The 21,056-nt window shown below is 40.1% G+C and overlaps 1 protein-coding gene across 2 annotated transcripts in view; it reads right to left on the bottom strand.

Moving 5' to 3' along the window:
- Window positions 1-21,056, bottom strand: part of rsu1 (Ras suppressor protein 1) — a 53,740-nt gene that overhangs the window by 30,642 nt on the left and 2,042 nt on the right. For both annotated transcript variants that reach the window (XM_046371037.1, XM_046371038.1), the window contains exons 3-6: window positions 20,725-20,775; window positions 6,681-6,801; window positions 1,127-1,245; window positions 683-765 (exon numbers count right to left, since the gene is read on the bottom strand). In XM_046371037.1, coding sequence (XP_046226993.1) covers window positions 683-765; window positions 1,127-1,245; window positions 6,681-6,801; window positions 20,725-20,775 — 374 coding nt within the window. The remainder of the gene's footprint in view (window positions 1-682; window positions 766-1,126; window positions 1,246-6,680; window positions 6,802-20,724; window positions 20,776-21,056) is intronic.

Raw genomic sequence — 21,056 nt, 5'->3', positions numbered from 1 at the left:
GTTGGTTTTATATATATATTCTTTGCAAATAAACTCATTTGAATTCACAAGTCTATTTTTCAGTATCTTCTGTCAAATACCAATCAGGGACACAACAACATAAAGTTTCTTCAAACATTACAAACCGGCATGGTTTAGCTGCAGCAGCACAGATAACTTTATTTTTACCCATCTACTGAGCACCAGCGGTATGAGTAAGGTGCCTGGGCAGAGCCCAGAGGATAACAGAAGACATCACCCTGCTGCTGTCTTGCAAGCAACAGAGAAGTAACTGTTGCTTTATCACCAGACTAAAAAGCAGCTTCTTTTCTCAGAATGAGAAATGAAATGTGAGACTCCGCAACTTACAAATATAGTATATATCCACATACATATTCTTTTACATATTATTGTGTAGCATGAAGGAACTTACATTTTGTCATGCAACCCTTTGTTGTAAATTAACCTTGACGCTGGGTTTGAACTTTGGTTGTATTAGTACCAAAATGGGACTGCTGAGCCTACAGTGTTGAAGCCAGGTCATCTGGTCATTCATCACTGCTTTTGGAGCTGTAAATAAAAAACCAGCAGGAGATTTTCCTTCTCTCTCACTGTTGATGCTATGCAGTTGTTTGTTAAACCTGGTAAATCATGTATGTACTGGATTACTGACTGATTTGATTTATTGTTGACAGTGACTTACAATTTGCAGCTTGGTCAGCTTCCCGATGTCAACAGGTACGACCTCAAAGTCATTGTCGCTCAGATAGAGAGCCCGAAGAGTGGCTGCAAAAAAAAAAGCATGTCTGTTAGTCTGCGTGTGTGTGTGTTGAGGGCTGTGTGGTTGAGACCAGAGTGATCTGATCACCCTGAGCCTGAAAAATAATACTGCCTCACAAACTGGTCAGAATCAATCCACAGACCCTCTGTCTGTCTGGAAAGACTACTCAAAAGTAATATGCTGTACACTAGGCTTACAGGTAGCTTAAAGGCAGCGGTAATATTAACAGTAGTAGAAGTAGTAGCAGCAACGGCAGTTGTCAACTACTCAATTAGTCAGTGAAACTCTTTGAAGGCAGAATCAGACAAACTTATTTGTTAAAAGATTGAGAACTGAAACTATAGTGTGTTAGTGTGTGTTGCTTACTGAGGTAGAAGAAGTTTCCAGGCAGGGAGTTCTGGTTCAGATTGTTATACGTGAGGTCCAACACTTCGAGAGCTGGCAGCGAACCAAATCCTCTGGGCAAGGTGCTCAGACGGTTCATACTGTGTTCATGAAACATACACACGAATGCAAAATGTACATTACATGCACAATCCCATCACTTTAAAATGCACTTCGTGTGATCCAAATTGAGGCGACATTTTAGGACAAAGTGGCATTTTCTTGAAAATTCCTTGTCTTTCATCAATAAAACATTTGTTATTAGATAAGATGTAACCATTTTAAGTAGGCCAAATAACCAGTTGACTGATTTATTTTTTAAGATCTCAATTTACTGACAATCCATTACAGTTATTTCAGAATACCTTCCCTGCCGGTTGAATATTGACAAATCAACGGTAAAACCCGACAGCTCATGGAGCACGAGCTTCCCCCTGGTCACTCAATAAAACACACTATTGTTGTCTTCATGCTCCACATCAACAGAAGGACTGTCCTCTCCACAGCACAGTATTTCAGTACATTTGAACATGACAATGACACCACTGCAGTAACTTCATGAAGTAACAATTTTCAACAGTTCATCAGTTTTAATATACCTGATCAGCTTAAATTCAATTTATGCCTGTTCTCTGAGGAAATATTTGAGGTATCCCTCCAGTAAAAATGAGGTTACAGTGTCTGTGATGCATCACTAAGATTACTTTCTCATGTTACTTAAGTTCCTCAGCAGAAACAGGTTACACAAGTAACCAGAGAACATGGCACTTGCATCATAGCAACCAAGTTAATGTAAGTTCAATATACAAAAGGAATTTGTCTTTATAAAGCACAGGATTGTATAACAATCTGACTGTGGGGTATGAGCTCGGGGGGAAAACAGCTGCCCCATAGTCTTGTGATTTGGCAGCAGATACTTCTGTATATTTTCCCTAAAGACAGCCGAGTGAACAGGCGGCAGCTGGGATGGGTGGTGTCTTTTAGTTTCCTTTGGCTTTTGTGCAGGCACCTCACCTCACCAATATCAATGATACCTAGTATATGGGTTCTGGGCAGTTTTAATCACCCTCTGCAGAGTCTTCTTCTCCTGGTCCATGTACAAACCTGTCAGAATGCATTCTATTGTGCCTCTGTAAAAGTTATCAAGAAGTTTGCATAGCAATTTAGCCTCCCCAAGTTTGATAAAGAATTACAGTTGTTTTGAGATTTCTTTGCCAGGGTGGAGATGTGTCATGACCATGACAGGTTTTCTGTGATATTGATTCCCAGGACCCTAAAACTATTCATCAAGTCCACTGATCCAGACACAGGTGTGTGTTTTCCCTCCCTTTTTCTTACCTGTTATCAACACCCACCCATCTGCTCCTAAAATATTTAGCCAGTCCAACTCATACATGTTCCTTTACTCCTTCCCAAATTAACTTTATACCTCCTCATGTTTGCATCACTTTCCAGCCTTCTTCTGCATGTCCACTCTCTTGATTTTATACATATTTTGTTTTTAACTCTATCTTGCCTTTCGTGTCTCTCTCTGCATTAGAGTCTATCTATCTATCTATCTCTCTATCTATCCATCCATCCGTCCATCTATCCCCTGTGGTTGTACCGAACACTCAGCCTTTAGCATTTCTGGTGGCCTTCCACTGACCAGGGCAGGGAGCTGCATTTCCCTCTGCCCAGTTTGTGCTCAGAAAACGACCCTCATGTCACGACCCTCCATCTGCTCCCTATACCAAAGGCCCTGGTCCCAGACTGACCTGCCACCTTCTGTAATTAACACAGCCATACTCATATTTGACAGGTTTTAATTGATGGCTCACTTTGTCTCTCTCATCCAAACTCCACTCAACCAAGGAAATGGAGGAAATAATGTTGTCCAAAGTTTCCTGCTTACATGGTCTTCAACAGGGTGTGGTTTCTGACTGTGCTCACCAGTTTGCCTCAAAGTTCTGGGCAGAGTTCTGCAAAGTGACTGGAGCCACAGCCAGCCTCTCTTCTGTATCATCCCCATTCCAACAGCTAAACTGAATGTTATGACAAGGAGCTAGAGACAAGACTTGTGTGTTTGGTGTTTCAGAATCTGTCAGAATGGAGCTGTAAGCTTGTTTGGAACAAGTAGGAGTATCCGAGTTATAGGTACTGGTTCAAATGTTACAGGGGTGTGGTCTGGCTGGACAATGATTTTCTCAAAGTACTTCATCAGTATGATGTTGAGAGTCACAGGGTGGTAGTTGGTGGTTGGTTGTTTAAACAAGACACTCCAGATTTTTTGGGTACCAAGAGGCCTATAGAGCTGCTGTTGGCTTAATCTGTCGACAGTTTAACATTTTTTTTCCTGAAGGTTTGTCCCTTTGATCATGGATTGCTGAACAGCATCTGAATTGGTGGGCTGTGGACAATATCTTTTTAAACCAATGCCAACAACCCAGCATTCTTTTCAGACATTGATTGGTCAGTGTGGAAGTGAGGGAACAGATGGGGTTTGACCTTCTCCGTATAGCTCATTTTGATCATTTGCCACACAACTATTTCTGTCAATTCTGACACTTTCACTTTTCTTCTCATATCTTTAGCGTGAACACCAAGTGCAACACCTTCAAGCAGACACTGTTTGAAACACTTGGTCATTGATTTTATAGGATCACACAACTCTGCATCTATAACACAAGATGGTCAAGTCAGAGGAAAGGAGTGTTGAACTGTTATATCACAAGGTAATATCAAACTCTGTTTCATATACAGGGGTGGAAATTGTGAAATTTTGTTGATGCTTGTCTCAATTTTTCAGTCATCTTAACTACAGATGTTTCCTTTCAAAGTGTGGTAGATCCTGTATAATTTGTGTTGAATACGGGTGAATACCCTATCTGAGAAGAACTTTTCATGCCTCACAGAATAATGCGTTTGTATTGCCATGTGGAATTGAACTAAATATTCATTATGTATTATAATCTACAATAATCAATTACAGAAATCACCTAAAATGTCTACTTCTAAAATCTGATATCATGTTTCCTAACCAATGGTCAGGTTTGTGTTGTTTGTCCTTGTGAACTAACCATTACCCACATCAATGAATAATAACAAGAGGCAGATCAGCAGACAGGGACGATCTGATGACGTAAGAGATACCGGCTGAATTTATGCACATATATGCCTGTGTGTTTGTGTGTGCAAGCAACTGACAGGTCAAAGGAACATTTTTTCTATTCCAATTCTGTGTGTTTGAAAAATGAGATTAAACATTTACAAACGCACAAACTCGTGTCCACTGACAAATACACACAAACACACAGAAAAAAGAAAAATAAACAGATGATGAAAAGGGAATGCACAGCCTGAATCATAGTATGAGGCTTACACTTTCCAGATGATGTTTGTTTGTGGATCAATGCACACCAAGGCTGCCCTCCTAATCCTCCTGTCATTGACATCCTGCCTGTGTGAGTCTGCACTCATGTCTAAACACACACATAGAGTATTTCTTGCCAACAGGTGAGGAACACACTTTCTATCACAAATTTGTTTAAGTATTACTTAGTCCAGATGCCATTGTGACTACTGTGCTTAGACTGAGATTTTTGACCTTGGCACACATCTTGACATTAAAACGAAATAGAGGGAAACTTGGCTGGAATCTGAAACAAACTGCCCAGTTTCCTATTTGTAAATAATGTCAATCCATGGATAACAAGCCTGACAACATTAGGGGCTGGGCCTGCTTGCAAACAAACAAAAAAACCCCTCAAAAAACAAAAAATAAACCAGACAGGAGGGCATCCTCCTCTGTTTCACAGAGAAACTGAGAAATCGTTCTCTTCTGTGTTGAAATGCATTCAGCCAGCCAGACATTCTCCATATCCAACCAATCTGAATGGTAGTGGAGTGTGTTTCTTGACCCAAAAACAATTGGTGAGATCCAATAAATGTCTCTATACTGTCATGCTCTTGCCCTGTCTTGAAGACTGAGTGATCCTCTGTAATAAATGTTCTATGGTGGTCTATATTCCACCAGATGTGGACACAGATGTTGCTCAGCAAACTTTAAATGATATCATAAACAAACACTACACCAAAGACCCGAAAGTTACCCTCATCATGGCTGGTGACTTCTGGTGACTTTAAGAAGGCAAACCTCAAACAGGTTACGTCCAGCTTTTTCCAACATCACACGTCCAACCAGAAGTGTAGACATTTCAATTCAATTCAGTTTATTTATATAGCGCCAATTCACAACAAAAGATATCTCATGACACTTTCCAATTAGAGCAGGTCTACACCAAACTCTTTAATTAAATTGTAATATGGAGAGCCCAACATTCCCCCTTGAGCAAGCACTTGGAAAAACTGCCTTTTAGAAGGCAGAAACCTCAAAGCTGACCCTGGCTCAAGATGGCCATCTGCCTTGACCGGTAGACACAATGGATCACTGTTTCATCTCATTCAGGAACATTTACAAAGGCACATCTTTCCTGGATTATGGTGAGGCTGACTATGCTGCCATCTTCCTTATTTTGAAATACAAACAAGGGCTAAGGTGGGCAGCCCCGACTACAAAGGAGGTCAGACTGGTGCAGGTCCAAGGCTAACCAGCCCATTAATGACATTCAACATCCCAACCACTGTTGTCAAGAGTCCCTGCTCCACCGTGGCCAAGAGTGAGAGGCTGAAAAGGAGCTTCTTTCTGAGGCCATATAGACCACGAACACTGCAAATTGTCCACACTGCACACTGGTTGCAAACAGTATTTGTTCACACACTACAAATTATTTAACGTTTGTTTAATTAATTTTAAGAATTGTTCAATTGTTTTAACTTGGCATGTTCAATTGGTTTAACTTGGCACTTTACCTTTACCTAGTTTTATTAAAGATAAAAGTTTCTGTGTCATTCCATTGTATGACGTAACAGACACACACACACACACACACACACACACACACAAAAAAAAAAAAAGATAAATAGTTATAGCTGTATATCATTTTTTATTATACTGATGTTCCATGACTTTTCATTGTACGTAGTTTTACTTTTTTTTTCTTTCATGTTTGCTGTTTGCACAGTTGTCGCACTCTCATTTCACTGTTGTTGTACCTGTACAATTATGCATGCAACAAATAAATCTCTTGATTCTTGAAACTTGGAGTGCACTTAGACCACCACTTATAAAACAACTCTTACCTTGATTTGGTTGCTGTCTTGTCAAACAGCCTAATGAACCGAATCAAGCAGAGAGACCCAAAAGGTTCAAAATAACTGCTGAACCCAAATCTGAGCTGGAACAGCCTCAGGTACAATTTAGGTTTCACTGTGGAGATTACAGAGATGGCAAAGGGTCTGTGTGTGCGTGTGTGTGTGTCTATGACCGAAAGAAGGATGATCAGACACTAGACAAGCCTGGCCTAGGGGCAGGAGTAATAAAACAAGCAGCAAATTAAGCATCTACAGTACTGCTACAGATCAGCACAGAATAAAAGGTGTGTGTTTATGTGTGTGTGTGCGTGCGCATGCAAAAAGAAATATCAGTAAAATTTACCCAAGATTGAGATGTTTCAGCTTCTGTAGACTGCTGATCTGAGTAGGCAGCTCTTCAATCTGGTTGTTGAACATGTTTAGAACTTCAATGTTCTTCAGCTCAGAGATGTTAGGAGGCACCACTTGAAAACAGACACAGGAGACAAATGACAAGCGTATCAAACACACAGGCACACACACACACACAAGCACATCTGCAAAATGTTTATTGTTTTGTATCTCAGAGTAATACATCATTCGGAGTGCGGTTAGTACCCATTCTAAGCAGCCCCAATTCCTGACAACCACTTTATCATCATTAGCTGAGGGGCTCTTACAATTCTGATTTAATTAATAACTCTGTTATCAGCTGTCTTGATTATAATGCTGCATTTGAAATTTTAACAGCACACAGTGACATGGTTTCTTCCTTACCATTTACATTCATTTCATTACATTTACAGTTCTATTCCCCCATATTCTGCAGTCACAAAGGTGGAAATGGATCAATGAGCTGAGAACAAAGAGCTGGGAATTTTTCGGATTATCAGGCTGATCAATGGAAGAAGAGAGATGGAACCAGTGCAAGGAAGAGTAAACCAATTGGGCTCTGACCTGAACACTGCCAGTGTTGAAGAGGCGCATGCATGTAATGATACTATGTCAGCTGTGTATGAGTGTATATGTGTGCACATAATCACACATATAGCCATATGTATGTAAATGTGCGTGGGGTGCAGAACTAATGAACCAAAACGCAGACACAAACAAAGAGTCAGGTATGACGTTAAAGATGTTAGCTGCACACCATGTGTAAAACAGACTGAAGATTACAGGGGTTGGAGCTGTAGCTGAGACCTGAGATAGAGGCTGGAGCCGAACTGTGACAGAGCAAGTCCGAATTGAGATCCAAGGAGAACAGTGAGCAGCAATTCGTGGGACAGCAGGTTGGAGGTGGAATGGCAGGCTTGACCAGTCGAGGTTTAAGAAGCAGCTGTGTGTATCTAGTAAGCCCACACTGTAATGCAAGCTGGCTGTAATGTTGCACAATAGTGTAACCTAAAGCACATTACATTAACCAAATATAATAAACTTAGCTGGCGTAAGAAGAAGCTCTCCGTGAAGCCTTTCTGCGTGCTCTTTCCAGCACACAAGACAGGCAAGCTTCAAGACCTGGTTCAAAATGCTGGATCTCCAACAGAATTGGAAAATGGTATGTCGGAATAAAGCTAGACTAAAGCAAGGGGAATTTTTTTTATGAAAGCAAAATGGAAGGACAATTAGCTCTGGGCGAAAACTTAAAGTAAAGTGAAATATGTATTTATTTTAAGGATGTGACATTTTGATCCTTGTCCGCCTTTCGCGGGCCTCCTCATGGCTGCAAGAGACCAGGAAAACTCTCAGCCAGAAGGTCACTGTTCTGCCCCCATTCCCAATCAATCCTATCAAATCCTTTGAAGATTATAATAAAATCATGCTAAGATGATCTGTAATTTAAAGACACTTTCTCAAATCTGTTTAAGAACCACAAGTCATTTATGAAGTAGAATTAATGAAGTTCTTGTGTTGCAGACCAAGACCAGCATCCAGGCGCAACAAAAGCCTAAAACCCTATCTGCTTGCTGAGGTAATACAGAAGAGTGTGATTCACAAGTATTTCACTGTGGAAAAAACACCACCATGGAAATATGTATGATTCAGGTTTCCTTTGTGAGATTCTCACACTTTTTCACAAAATGTCCTTGTTAAAAATGAGAGGTTAATGTTTGTTACAGTTGCCCCACAAATGATGAGCATTTGAATGCATTTAAAGTCATGTGTACAACAGTGGGACACAATGTAGTTGATGTCTAAGAGCTATTCCATCCATCCATTTTCTATACCGCTTATCCGTCAGGGTAGCGGGGGAGTTGGAGCCTATCCCAGCTGACTACGGGCAAGAGGCGGGGTACACCCTGGACTGGTCGCCAGTCAATTGCAGGGGTGACACAGAAACTGACCCATACTACCTCTTGTGACCTAAAAATGTGCAGTAAAACCCAGATGTACTGGAATGCAGTAAACTTTTATTAAATGTGTTTTTTGAAGAGATGGCAACATTTTTTTCTATTTTGCAGAGGAAACATTTTTCTTAAAATGACATCAGTGTTTGATGTATTTTTTGTACATTTAAGAATAAAGTGTGCTTTGTTCAATAACAATCTGATTTGCTGACCTTGTTAAGTTTAAAAAATAACTTTGTTGAGTTAGTTATGATTTTTAATTGTTACACAACTCTAAAGAGGGTGAACAATAATTCTATGCAGTGAACTACAATTCTATATAGAGTTAAGTACAATACGACATAAAACGATCTGCAATTCTATATAGAGTGAACTAAAATTATATATAAGTAAAGTATAAGTAAAATGGCAGTAGAGATATTTTCATTTTATGCTACATAAAGGAAACTATAGTCATCTAGTGTTAAATAAAAACACTGAACAGAGTAGACATGATTGAAAAATTTACTCTGCAATAGGATTAAATTTTACTCCATTTAGACTGGGATCAAATGTTATCTTTTTCAGAGCAAAATTCTATTCAGTTTGAGTAACATTTACTCTGATAATTTTTACTGTGCAGTGATGACATGGAGCTAGCGATCCTGTCCAACAAACACATGTGGAACAGAGAGAGAGAGAGAGAGAGAGAGAGAGAGAGAGGCAGACGGGCAGAGACAGAGGAAGAGTCCTCTGTGCTGACTGCTCTGAGAGTGACACTGGGTTACAGGCACTCAATGTACAATCAATACACCCCTGAATAAGGTTGTGTTCGAGGAACTGATGAATAGAAAATGAGTGAGTCCCAAGAGAGAGAGAGGGTCCTTGGTGATGAAGGAATTAAATTCATCTGTGGAAGCAAATACAACTGCAACTTCTGCTAATTTAATTTTTAAATTTTTAATCTAAGTTACTTTATTAATCCCAAACTGGGAAATTAGTTCTCTGCATTTAACCCATCACTGATTGAAACACACACATGCAACATGCAGTGAAACACACAGGAGCAGCTCAAGTGCCCAGGGAGCAGATAGTGGGTTAAGTGCCTTGCTCAAGGGCACATCAGCTGGCTAATTGGGGGGGGGGCATTATCACTCCACCACACTCAAATTTTTCCTGCCCGTCTGGTGGGGGAATCGAACTAGTGACCTTCCGACACAAGCCGCTTCTCCAATCAACTGCGAATCAGCAGCTTTTATCAATGCATTCAGCACTGAAACAGCAATGGAAATCTTTGAGAGCAACGGCAGATGAATGACAGGTCCTCCAGATTCATTTCGACCTAAAGCTCAGGGCCACCGGTTCAAGATCAAACTCGTAACAGTAAGTTCATAACATGGGCTAATGTACACTTAGGACTGGCTCATGTAAATTTGTTTGTAGTGTTGAAGGGTTGCCCAACAGCTGCTGACCCTACACACTACACTCACTAGTACGAATGTGCACAATGAGTTGACTGGTCATTTTAACACGGTTACACCCGCTAGTCAGCAGCAGAAATACTAGACAGTAATTAAACTAAATTATGTGGGATTCTACATTGGTTGGTTGGTGTCACCTGTGTCCTTTTGGGTCACTTTCACATACACACATACATACATAGATGTTTCTGTTCAGAGGAGTGCAAATAGTTGTTTGAGAACAGATAAAATGTTTGACGATTCTTGCATGTAACGCATTAAAGAACATTAGCAAGTGAACAATAAATATCACTTCAAAGACAAGAAGCAGAAGTCAGACTTTAGACACAAGACATTGCTAAGGGTATGGCAAGCACATGATTTATTAGCCTGTCTATGCATCTCTTCAGTGGCTTTAAGTTTAGGCTTAGCTGCTACAGCGCTGCACATTTAAATTATATACTGACATAATTTGCACTGAAATGTCATGTTTTCATAGTGATTTTTCACAAAAAAAAGAAACAAACATCTGTTACCAATGTTGAAAGCACCAGTTTTTGAAGAACAGTTAAGGATTTCAAATGACTTTTATGATATTCAGAATATATTTTGGATAGGGTTTAACTTTGTAGATTAAATTCTGCTCACTTTAGTGGTTTCTCACATTTAGAGCAGTCAACTAGTGGATTTGAGGAACACGCCGGCACATCTTTATCGCATGACCAATTAAAGATGACGAAGCTGCTTGTGTTTTCTGATTTAATTTGTGTCAAAAGTGGGCACTTCAAAGTATGTCAAGTAAAACCCAAGTTATGATAAAAAAAATTTACCTGAACATTGTCGTCACTTTGCTGTGTGTTTGGTGTGAGTTTTAGAAATAATATAAATAAGTTTTAAGTTTTATAAATAATTTGTTGTGCATTTTAGTGTGACACCTGATTGTGTTGTAAATAGTTGTAAATAGCTGTACAAAAAACTTCTGAGACATTAACTGCATTTTAAGGTAACTAGTTCTATTAAGTTGTTTACTAAATTTGTACATTATTTTTTGACATTTACAATTTCTAGGCAAGGGAAGGTAAACCATGTTTAAACTGAAATTTAAGGTAAAAAGTTAAAATCAAAAGTAGTCAAAAACGAACAATGACTCCAGAGGGCTAAACTTCCCATTTAAATGAGAAAAATTTAAAAAAAAAAAAAAATAAAAAAAAAAAATAATAATTTTTAATACCAAAATTAATCAACAATTTTGATGAGAAATTATTTAAGATAGGATAAGATTAACTTTATTGATCCCACAGTGGGGAAATTCACTTGCGTGGCTTTTCTCCGGGTACTCCGGCTTCCTCCCACAATCCCAAAAACATGCACATTAGGTTAACTGGCTACTCTACATCGTTCCTAGGTGTGAGTGTGAGAGTGTGTGGTTGTCTGTCTATGATTCAAAGAGCTCATAGTAGCCTACTATCAGACTATCTGAGAATATACAGGACAGTCTGAACTATCCAGCTACACACTACAGTGGGCGGACACAGGGAAACAGAGCAGTAACAAGAGAGGAGGAGGTCTTGTTGTATTTGTTAATTAAAGAGTTTGGTCTAGACCTGCTCTAACTGGAAAGTGTCATGACATAACCTTTTTGGTGAATTGGCGCTATATAAATAAACTGAATTGAAATTGAATTGAATTGTTGTCTACTTTTTAAATACTCTTAAGTACTTCTTTTTTATATTTCTCTCTTATATTTATCACTTTTTTGCTACTTTAACTTTCTCTCCTAGACCAATACAGTAACTTTAACTGCTAACAATTTAAAAATCATGAAATACTGTAAATATCATGTGCTTTTGACTTTGAAAAGTGTAAATATTCCCATAGTTTTTTACTTTATATTCTTTTACTCAAACGATTGCACCTTTATTTTGATATCCTTGTGCTGCTGTGACAATGAGAATTTCCCAACTGCAGGACTAATAAAGGCCCATCTTATCTTAAATACACAATAAACTGGACTGGACACTGATGCCCTCTACAGGAAGGAACAGGACAGACTACAGTTCATTCAGTGTTTGCAGCAGACTCCTGAAAACTTTTTTTAATCAGTCTGTGGTTGCCAGCACCCTGTTGTTTGCGTTGGTGTGCTGGGGTGGTTGCATAAAAACACGAGACGCCAACAGACTACACAAGCTGATGAGGAAAGCCAGCTCAGTGGTCAGTCTGGAGCTGGACAGTCACGAGTCAGTGGGAGAAAGATAGATCAGGAATACAGATCAGAGCCATTCTGGATAACCCAGTTTACTTTCTCCATGACGAGCTGTGGCTACTGGGCAGATTCAGCCACAGACTCATACCACCCACTATCACACTGTCCACTTTATCAGTACAGCACTGAGCGGTATATCGGTATTAAGTGTTACACTGGAATATTTTAGAAAGAGATATGAAAATGCGACAACACTGTTATACCGTTATATATCTAAAAGTTGCATTATGCCAGTTTTGCTTTTCAGATGGTTGCTTGCCTCTCATCTAGATGCACAGGCACTAACATAAAACGCTCTCTTTCTCTGTCTCCCTACTCGCTGAACTCTATCTGAACTATTATCATTCAACTGTGTCGTGCCTTACGCTAAGAAAAGCCGTAAGCGGCAAAAGCGGTGGCCGACTACATCGCCAAAGATATGCCCCCCCTCCCATTGCAAAGCCCCTGTGTTATAACAGGGATTGCTGAGCAGACAAGAGCAGACTCCACGCACCCTCTGATTGCAACAGATCGCAGCAACATGAAGTAAGATGCTCGGGTCTGGGCAGAGACTTAAATAGTATGTTACTGTTGTAGGATCACTGTGTCCTATGTTACTGAACGTTTATGATAGATAGATAGATAGATAGATACTTTATTGATACAGAGGGAAATTCAAGTTTATAGCGTGTATTTAAACATTGTGGTTAACTGTGTTTTGTCCTTTGTTGTTAAATGCTAAGTATGTTTGATTTGGCTTTTGTTTACACTCAGAGCTTGTGCTCTTTCGCGAGTGTTTTTGCTTGTAGAGTCTAACTCCACCAAGCCAGTGAGCTGAGATTTAGCCAGACCGATGTGAAGCTGGCCCAACCACAGTTCACCTGCCTTGTTACTGCATGGTAGGATAGCTCAGCTTATTGCGCCTTGCTGGTGCTGCTCGATCTGCTCTTTCTTTCTCGATAGACACGTGTTGGATCACGCTGTCCCTCCTTGTTCCCCACTGTCGCTGTTCAAACCTCACAGTTGAGCCCACCATAACGAACCCGTTGAGACATGTGACTTATGTCACCTCGTCCATTCTCTCCTACACACACGCACACAGTGTGCTTTGCTTTGCTGTAGTATAGTTGCTTGCGTTTATTGCTTTAGTTGCAGTCCATGGCAGGTTTTTATTGAATGGAAGTAGTGTTGATTGTTAATTGATATTACTTTTGTTAATAAATTCTGTTTAAGCTCGTTGATTGTGATTATTTGCATATTGGTGTGACAACTGCTGGATACTGACATCTGGTGCTCGAATTCAACCCTTCATTGCTCACTTGATTAGTGTTAATATCTTGAAATATTAACACTTCTCAGTGAACACCAGATTGAGACTGCTTCCCCAGTCTGGTTATTGGTCCCTGGTAAAAGAGTGGTGCCCTGTAATTAACATTATTAATACTTTTGTGACTATTAATGATATCTTTGATAATCAATAATAATCTGCTAATAACCAAATCTGCTCCCATCTGTGCACAACTCCCAAGATGCAGGGTTACTTGTGGTGTCTAGAGTCTCCAAAAATAGAATGGAAATCAGAGCCTTTAGTTATCAAGCTCCTCTCCTGTGGAACCATATTCCGGCCTCGTTCCGGCAGGCACACACCCTCTCGACATTTAAGATTAAACTTAACACTTTCCTTTTAGATAAAGCTTTTAGTTAGGGCTGGCTGATGTTAGCCCATAGTTAAGCTGCTATAGACTTAGGTTGCCAGGGGACATCCCATGATGCACTGAGCTTCTCTCTCTTCCTCTCCCTCTCTGTGCACATTCATGTCCCATTAATGCACGTTACTAACTTAGTTTTCTTCTTGGCTTCTTCCATGGGGTCTCTGTGCAGCTTCCATGGATCGTGGTTGGAGGTGGTCCAACCACGATCCATGGTGCGGTCCTGCTTGACATCGACTGCTATTATCATCATTCAGTCATAATTCTACATTATGATCACATCATATTGTTATTAACTTCAGTCAAGCCTCTCTATCTTCCATCCTTCCCACATTCACACAGTATGTGAAGTGCCACACCAACAGATTTAATTCCAACCCCACCCCCTCTACCACCCTTCCTCTCCCCTCTTCACACATCTCCAGGCCAGCAGACACTACTACCATCATCACCCGACCATCACTATCTTCACCTTCACCTCCCATCACCCCCCTGTCTTCACACCAGCCCCCTCCACCACCATCAGCCCGCCCATCCCCAACTGCCACCCCTTTCTCCTCCTCACCCCCCTTCTCAAGCGCATTCAACACAATTCAACCAGTGCTGCTGAGTTGGAAGCTGGAGAGAGCAGGAGTGGATGGACATTTGGCTGCTTGGACCATCGACTACCTCACCAACAGGCCACACTTTGGACTTCACCTACAACGCCAGCAGATGTCACCTCCAGACGTTCTGATGGCTTAGCCGTTGTTGGCTGTGTGTCTAAGGGGAATGAGACGGAGTACAGTCAGTCATCGTGGACTTTGTGGACTGGTGTGAGCGCAACCACCTGTGCTTAAACACCAGTAAAACAAAGGAGATGGTGATTGACTTCCGGAGAAGGACATTACCACATACACCAGTGAACATCCAGGGCTCGGACATTGAGATGGTGGACAGTTTTAAGTATCTGGGTGTCTACCTCAGCCATTAACTGGACTGGTCACATAACACCGATGCCCAGTACAAGAAGGGCCAAAGTCACCTCCACCTTCTGAGGAGACTGAGGTCCTTTGGAGTGTGCAGGCCCCTCCTAAGCGCTTTTTATGACTCTGTGGTAGCCTCTGCTATTCACTATGCTGTGGTCTGTTGGGGACCGGGCAGCACGGACCGGGACAGGAAGAGACTAAACAAGCTGGTTGGGAGGGCCAGCTCTGTCCTGGGCTGCCCACTGGACTCTATGGAGGAGGTAGGTGAGAGGAGGATGTTAGACATCCATCATGGACAACACCTCTCACCCTCTGCATCACACAGTGGAGGCTCTGAGCAGCTCCTTCAACAGCAGACTGCTACACCCTCAGTGTAGGAAGGAGCTACAGCAGGTCCTTCATTCCCACTGCTGTTACACTGTACAACTCAACAGTCTAGTCCTAATTTCCTCCCTTATGCAGATAGTATCTGTATATTGTACAGCATTTACCTGTAAATTGTTAATTTATTATCTCTTTATATTTTTTCAAACTGTTTTTGCAGAGTTTTTGCCTTTTGCACTCTTCACTGTTCTTGTGAGCAGCCACGACAAAAGAATTTCCCCGCTGTGGGATTAATAAAGTTCATCTTATCTTATCCTATCTTAATTATTATGGTAGCTATATCATAATTCTTATTATTAATGCTTGTCATTAACGCTTGTTTTGTTTGTTAGTTTGGACCACGCTCACCCTGACAACTTTACTGATTACTGTTGAGTAGGAAAATCAACCTGCTTTGTCGGAATGATGTGTGCTACTGCCACAGTAGCACACATCATTCTCGGGAGCTGGGGAAAAGGAGAGGCATTTTATATATTATTCTGTGGTTTTCCCCAGTGCAGGCACAAAACTTGCAGTATTGGTATATAGAGTGAAACAGGGACAAAGCAGCCTTGCAGGTCAAGTCACACTGCTTACAGTACAAGAGCCAACAGATAAATTGTCTGTGCTGTGTTTGAGAGTGAGTAAAGAGCTGCTGGTTTTAAAGGTCCCACTGGTTCATATGGGTTGTCAGAAATCAGTTTTATTTATTTGGCCTCTGTGGGACACTGACTAGAGCTCCGTCAATAGAGCACCACAACCGCCTATCCAGGTGGACAACCCTAAAGAATTTATAAGGTCCTCTGTACATCGTATGATATTGATTTCCATATGGGCTCCACAGCCCTGTTGTGTGTTGGTGTGATTTGGGGAGCTGCTGGATTATCAGTTTGTATGTTAACGTATGTGAGGATGAAGTGACATGTCAGGTGACATTTAGTGCTGCTCTGTGATTGTATTTTCACTTTTTCACATTTCACGTTTTCACTTGATGTGATGACCATGGTGGAGGCACCTTAACAGCTGGCAGCAGCCTGAGGAAGCTTTACAAGAAAAAAAAAACAAACACTGCATGTAATTTGCCAGGTGTTGCATGTGTGTGTTCAACTAAGGATGGGTCAAATGCAGAAGATGAATTCAGTGTGTGTATGTAAAAATATATATACTGTCAATAAAGCTGATTCTTCTTCTTCTTCTTCAAATGGAGGACTTTCAAAATATCACTATAACTCATGACTATCTTCATATAGCAGCATCATCATATCCATCCTGTCTGATCCTGTTGATACTCTCAGAGGCTGCTGGCAGGGTAGGACAGTAGATAGTCATTTTACAAGGATGGAGTTAGTGAGTATACCTTAAGAGTGCCTGCAGGTGGGTAACTAGGCCAATTATGTTATCCCCATTTCAGTCTAATCTGAGCTAAAAATAACCAAGCAAAGTTAGATGTGTGCAATCTTTTAATCTGCAGCAGCAGATTAGAAAACACACAAGGTGAACATCGTGAAAAACTGGAACTGAAAAAAGATTTTTATCTAATGAAAATAAACATCAAATGTAAAGAGGTCCCATATTTGAATTTTTTGATTCTAATATCAATGTAGATGAACTATTAATGACTGATCTAATCATGTTAAATAATGAAAATGCTTTTCCACTTAAAATTTAAATCAATTTTAAACATTGTATTAGTTACAAGCAGGCTTTCACTGTTTACTTAGACAAAAGAAAGCCTGTAAGACTGAAGTCACAGCGGCGAGTTACGAGGAAAACCACTTTATTATTCTGCAGTAAGCCCAATGTAATCTCAAGAGCTCTGCTTTCCTGGAAAATAGGGACAAGAGGAGAAGAAAGATTAAATTAGAGCTAAAAATGACATAATTGTTGCTTCATAGTTTCTAATTTATTCTCCTTGTTCAATGCTGAAATGGCCCAGAAATTATATTAATACAAAACTAAAACTGGGCATGGTTATTTGAATGTTGTTCCATAATAAAACACAGGTTATTTTGAATGCGTTTATGGGTCTGTGGTGACATCTGCTGGTGCAAAATGTCAGACATCCCACAGAACAGGACACTGATAAATCAATGGCTGACCACACTGTTAATTTTGTCAAAAATGTTAAACTTAGCTTTAATCATTTTCCCTTTTTTAAAATGTAGTTTAAATTCTAATGTTATACTTTTTGTTTTGTTTTAGTCAAGATTTAGTCAGTAGAACTTCAATATAGCAAAAATTATGCATGTTGAAACAAAAATGCATGGACGTAGTCTCAGCCACAGCTTTTGGTCTTTAGACGTTACAGTAGCAACCTAACACTGTAACACTAAAATGTAACCTATCTGATAAAGCCCAGAACTTGGGCTGCCTGCCTGGAGGTCCGCGGAGCTTCAGAGCCTACAGAACACGCTGAAGGCCCCACCAACCCTGACAGAATTGAATCTTCTTACAGAAACCTTCTCGACTCTGTGTTCATAGCAACAAAAGTTAGAACTGCAACAAACTTTACGTTTAACAATGCAATGGTAGCTCCATCACACCCCGCCAAGCGCGTGAACAAAGACCTTAGTACTCCCCGCTGGGCAAACAAAGAGAGACTAGCTCGAGCTGAGTCACAATGGAGGATAAAGTGCATCCAAGTCTACATAAGAACTGACACTGCTTTCCCCCTTCCCTCTCCAGAGCAACTTTTTAATGCAAGTTCAATTCTGCAACTCCTGTTGCCAAATTTATGATATTATGACTATTTTGATGTAATTCTCTGTAGTTTTGGTGTCCTTTTATTAATATTTTGGTATCATTAAAAGGCAACAATGTCACAGATGCAGCCTGTGTAAACTTTGCGTAATGAGCAAACTAAGAGGTTTCTGTGATATAATAAATTAATTAAACAAAGCACTGCAAACTATATTCATCCACTGGAATTACGGAAAAAGAAGTTGCTACACTGATCATTGCTGCCTGCCTTGATACGCAAGCTTAAAAAACACTGCAAAAAAAAGAGAAAGACTGAAAATGGCTTACACTCCATTTGCTCACAAGTGCTGTGGCAAAAACATAACATCAAAAGACACTATGACACCACACAGAGAAATATGACATGCACACAGGACAACTCCAAACCAAAGAGGAATGGCTATCCCGACAAAACAATAATCGGTTTTCAAAATGTAAAAAGACACATGATGAAGCATTTCAGAACAGTTTTATCATTACATTTGAAATTTCTGCAATGTCCAAGATAGAAGAGAGCAAGTTTGTCAAGGCCTGCAGCCTAATCACATGCTGCTTAGATGTTTGTGACCTCTTTAGAATTTTCTGTATTTCTGGTTAAAAATGACTTAACACATCGGCAGATTTTAAAATTAGATCATTCAGAAGTCATGAAAGTAGACAAATAGAATCCAGTCAAACAAATGAGACAGAAATATTATGCTTGTGCATTTATTTATTCAAGAAAATTAACCATTAGTACATATGTGTGAGTTGCAAAAGTATGTGAATTTTTGCTTCAGTAGCTGGGGTGACGTCCTTGTGCAGCAATAACAGCAACTAAACACTTCCAACAACTGCTGATCAGTCGTCCATAACAGCTTGGACGAATTTCAGCCTGTTCCTTAGTACACAGCCGCTTCAGTTCTGAGATGATGGTGGGTTTCCTCACATGAACCACTTGTTTCACGTCCTTCCACAACATTTCAATTGGATTGAGATCTGGACTTTGACTTGGCCACTCCAAAACATTAATTTTGTTCTTTAAGCATTCTTTTGAAGAACTGCGTGTGTGCTTGGGGACATTGTCTTGCTGAATAATCTAGTTTCTTCTGAGATTCAGTTCATGGACAGATGTCCTGACATTTTCCTTTAGAATTTGTTGCAATGCAGTGTTTTTTCTTCTCCAAACATGACACCTCTCATTTAAACCAAACAACTCTATTTTTGGTCTCATCCATCCACAACACATTTTCCCAACAGTCTTCTGGCTTGTTCACATGATGTTTAGCAGATGGGCATAAACGTTTTTTTTTTGGAGAGCAGTGGCTTTCTCCTTGCCACTCTTCCAAGCACACCATGGTTGTTCAGCATTTTCCTGGCAGTGGATTCATGAACATCAACATTAGCCAATGTGAGAGGGGCCTTCAGGTGCTTAGCAGTTACCAGGGTTCCCTTCACGACCTCTCCGACTATTACACTATTGACTATTGTAGCTTTTGGAGTGATCTTTGTTGGTCAGCCACTCCTGGAGAGGGTAACAGTGGTCCTGAATCTCATCCATTTGTGCACAATCTGTCTGACTGTGGATTTGTTGAGTCAAGACTGTTCAGAGATGGTTTTGTAATACTTCCAGCCTGATGAGCAACAACTCTTTTTCTGAAGTTCTCAGAAAGCTCCTTTGTCAGTGCCATCATACACTTCCACAAACATGTTGTGAAGATCAGAATTAAAAGAAAAGAAATAGCAATAAAACAGAAATAAAACAGGGTACTGAGTGACACCTGAGTCTCATCCCATTCATTGGACACACCTCCGAACAGATGGAGTCTAATTTGCCCTACAAATTAACTGCTAATCCTACAAGGTCACATACTTTTGCTACTCACAGATATGCAATATTGGATCATTTTCCTGAATAAATAAATGCACAAGTATAATACTTTTATCTCATTTGTTTGATTGGGTTCTCTTTGTATACTTTCAGGAATTTCATGCCTTTTGATTCATTTTTATGTGGAAATATTGAAAATTCTACAGAGGTCACCAACTTTTAAGCAGTACTGTACATTCCCAGAGTGAACATATCTTTTACCATCACTGAGGAGTTTGTCAACAGACTGGTAAAACCTGGAAAGCGTCATGTGTCAACAAGTGAAAACTGTAGTGCTATTCTGAAAGAATTTTGCGATAATAGCTATAACCTGCACTCTTTGAACCAGCACTCTTTGAAATGTTCAATTAACGAATGACAGAAATTCAAATACATGATACTCCATTTTGTAATATGTTATAGAAAAATGCTTGTTCTTTGACTTATATTTGTTGCAGTTTTCTCTTCTCATTTATATAATTTTACCTTTTGTGTTGTCTTCAAAGACCAACATGAAATCCCTCATCGATCAGCACCTTCATGATTTCAAATGATAAATCAGGAAGTAGCTTAAATACCCATGTGTTGAATCATACTGGTGTTTGCAAAAAGTAACCCCTTGCTTTAAGGCATTGTTGCTACACATGTCACAGCTTCTGTCCAATGTGGAAGTGATGACACATCTCATTTCGCTGCTCTCTGAAGACCTGTGCTGGTGTGTGTGAGACAGCAAAGGACAGAGGGTGCAGCTTACCTGTGAGTTTGTTGTGGCTGAGGACCAGCTGAGTGATGTTAGACAGAGTGACTGAAACAACACAGAACATCAAATTAGCACAGCACCGCAACTAACTCAGCAATTTGTTTAGTCATAAATCTTACCGGTACATAATATTTAAATAGGACCACAGAACATACTAACAGTGAACTGATTCTTTTTTTATCTATTGTCAGTGTAGTATGACTAAAGTAATGACATGATATCAAAACCTATCACAACAAATAGTATACAATACAGAAGGAAAAAATTAGGGTGGTAGAGAACACAATTTACACATTAGCAGGTGAGCCAGCAGGATGGGACGTGGG

This window comes from Scatophagus argus, chromosome 18 (assembly GCF_020382885.2).
Source record: "Scatophagus argus isolate fScaArg1 chromosome 18, fScaArg1.pri, whole genome shotgun sequence".
NCBI classification, from domain to species: Eukaryota; Metazoa; Chordata; class Actinopteri; family Scatophagidae; genus Scatophagus; species Scatophagus argus.
This window is presented reverse-complemented; position numbering and strand designations above follow the sequence as displayed.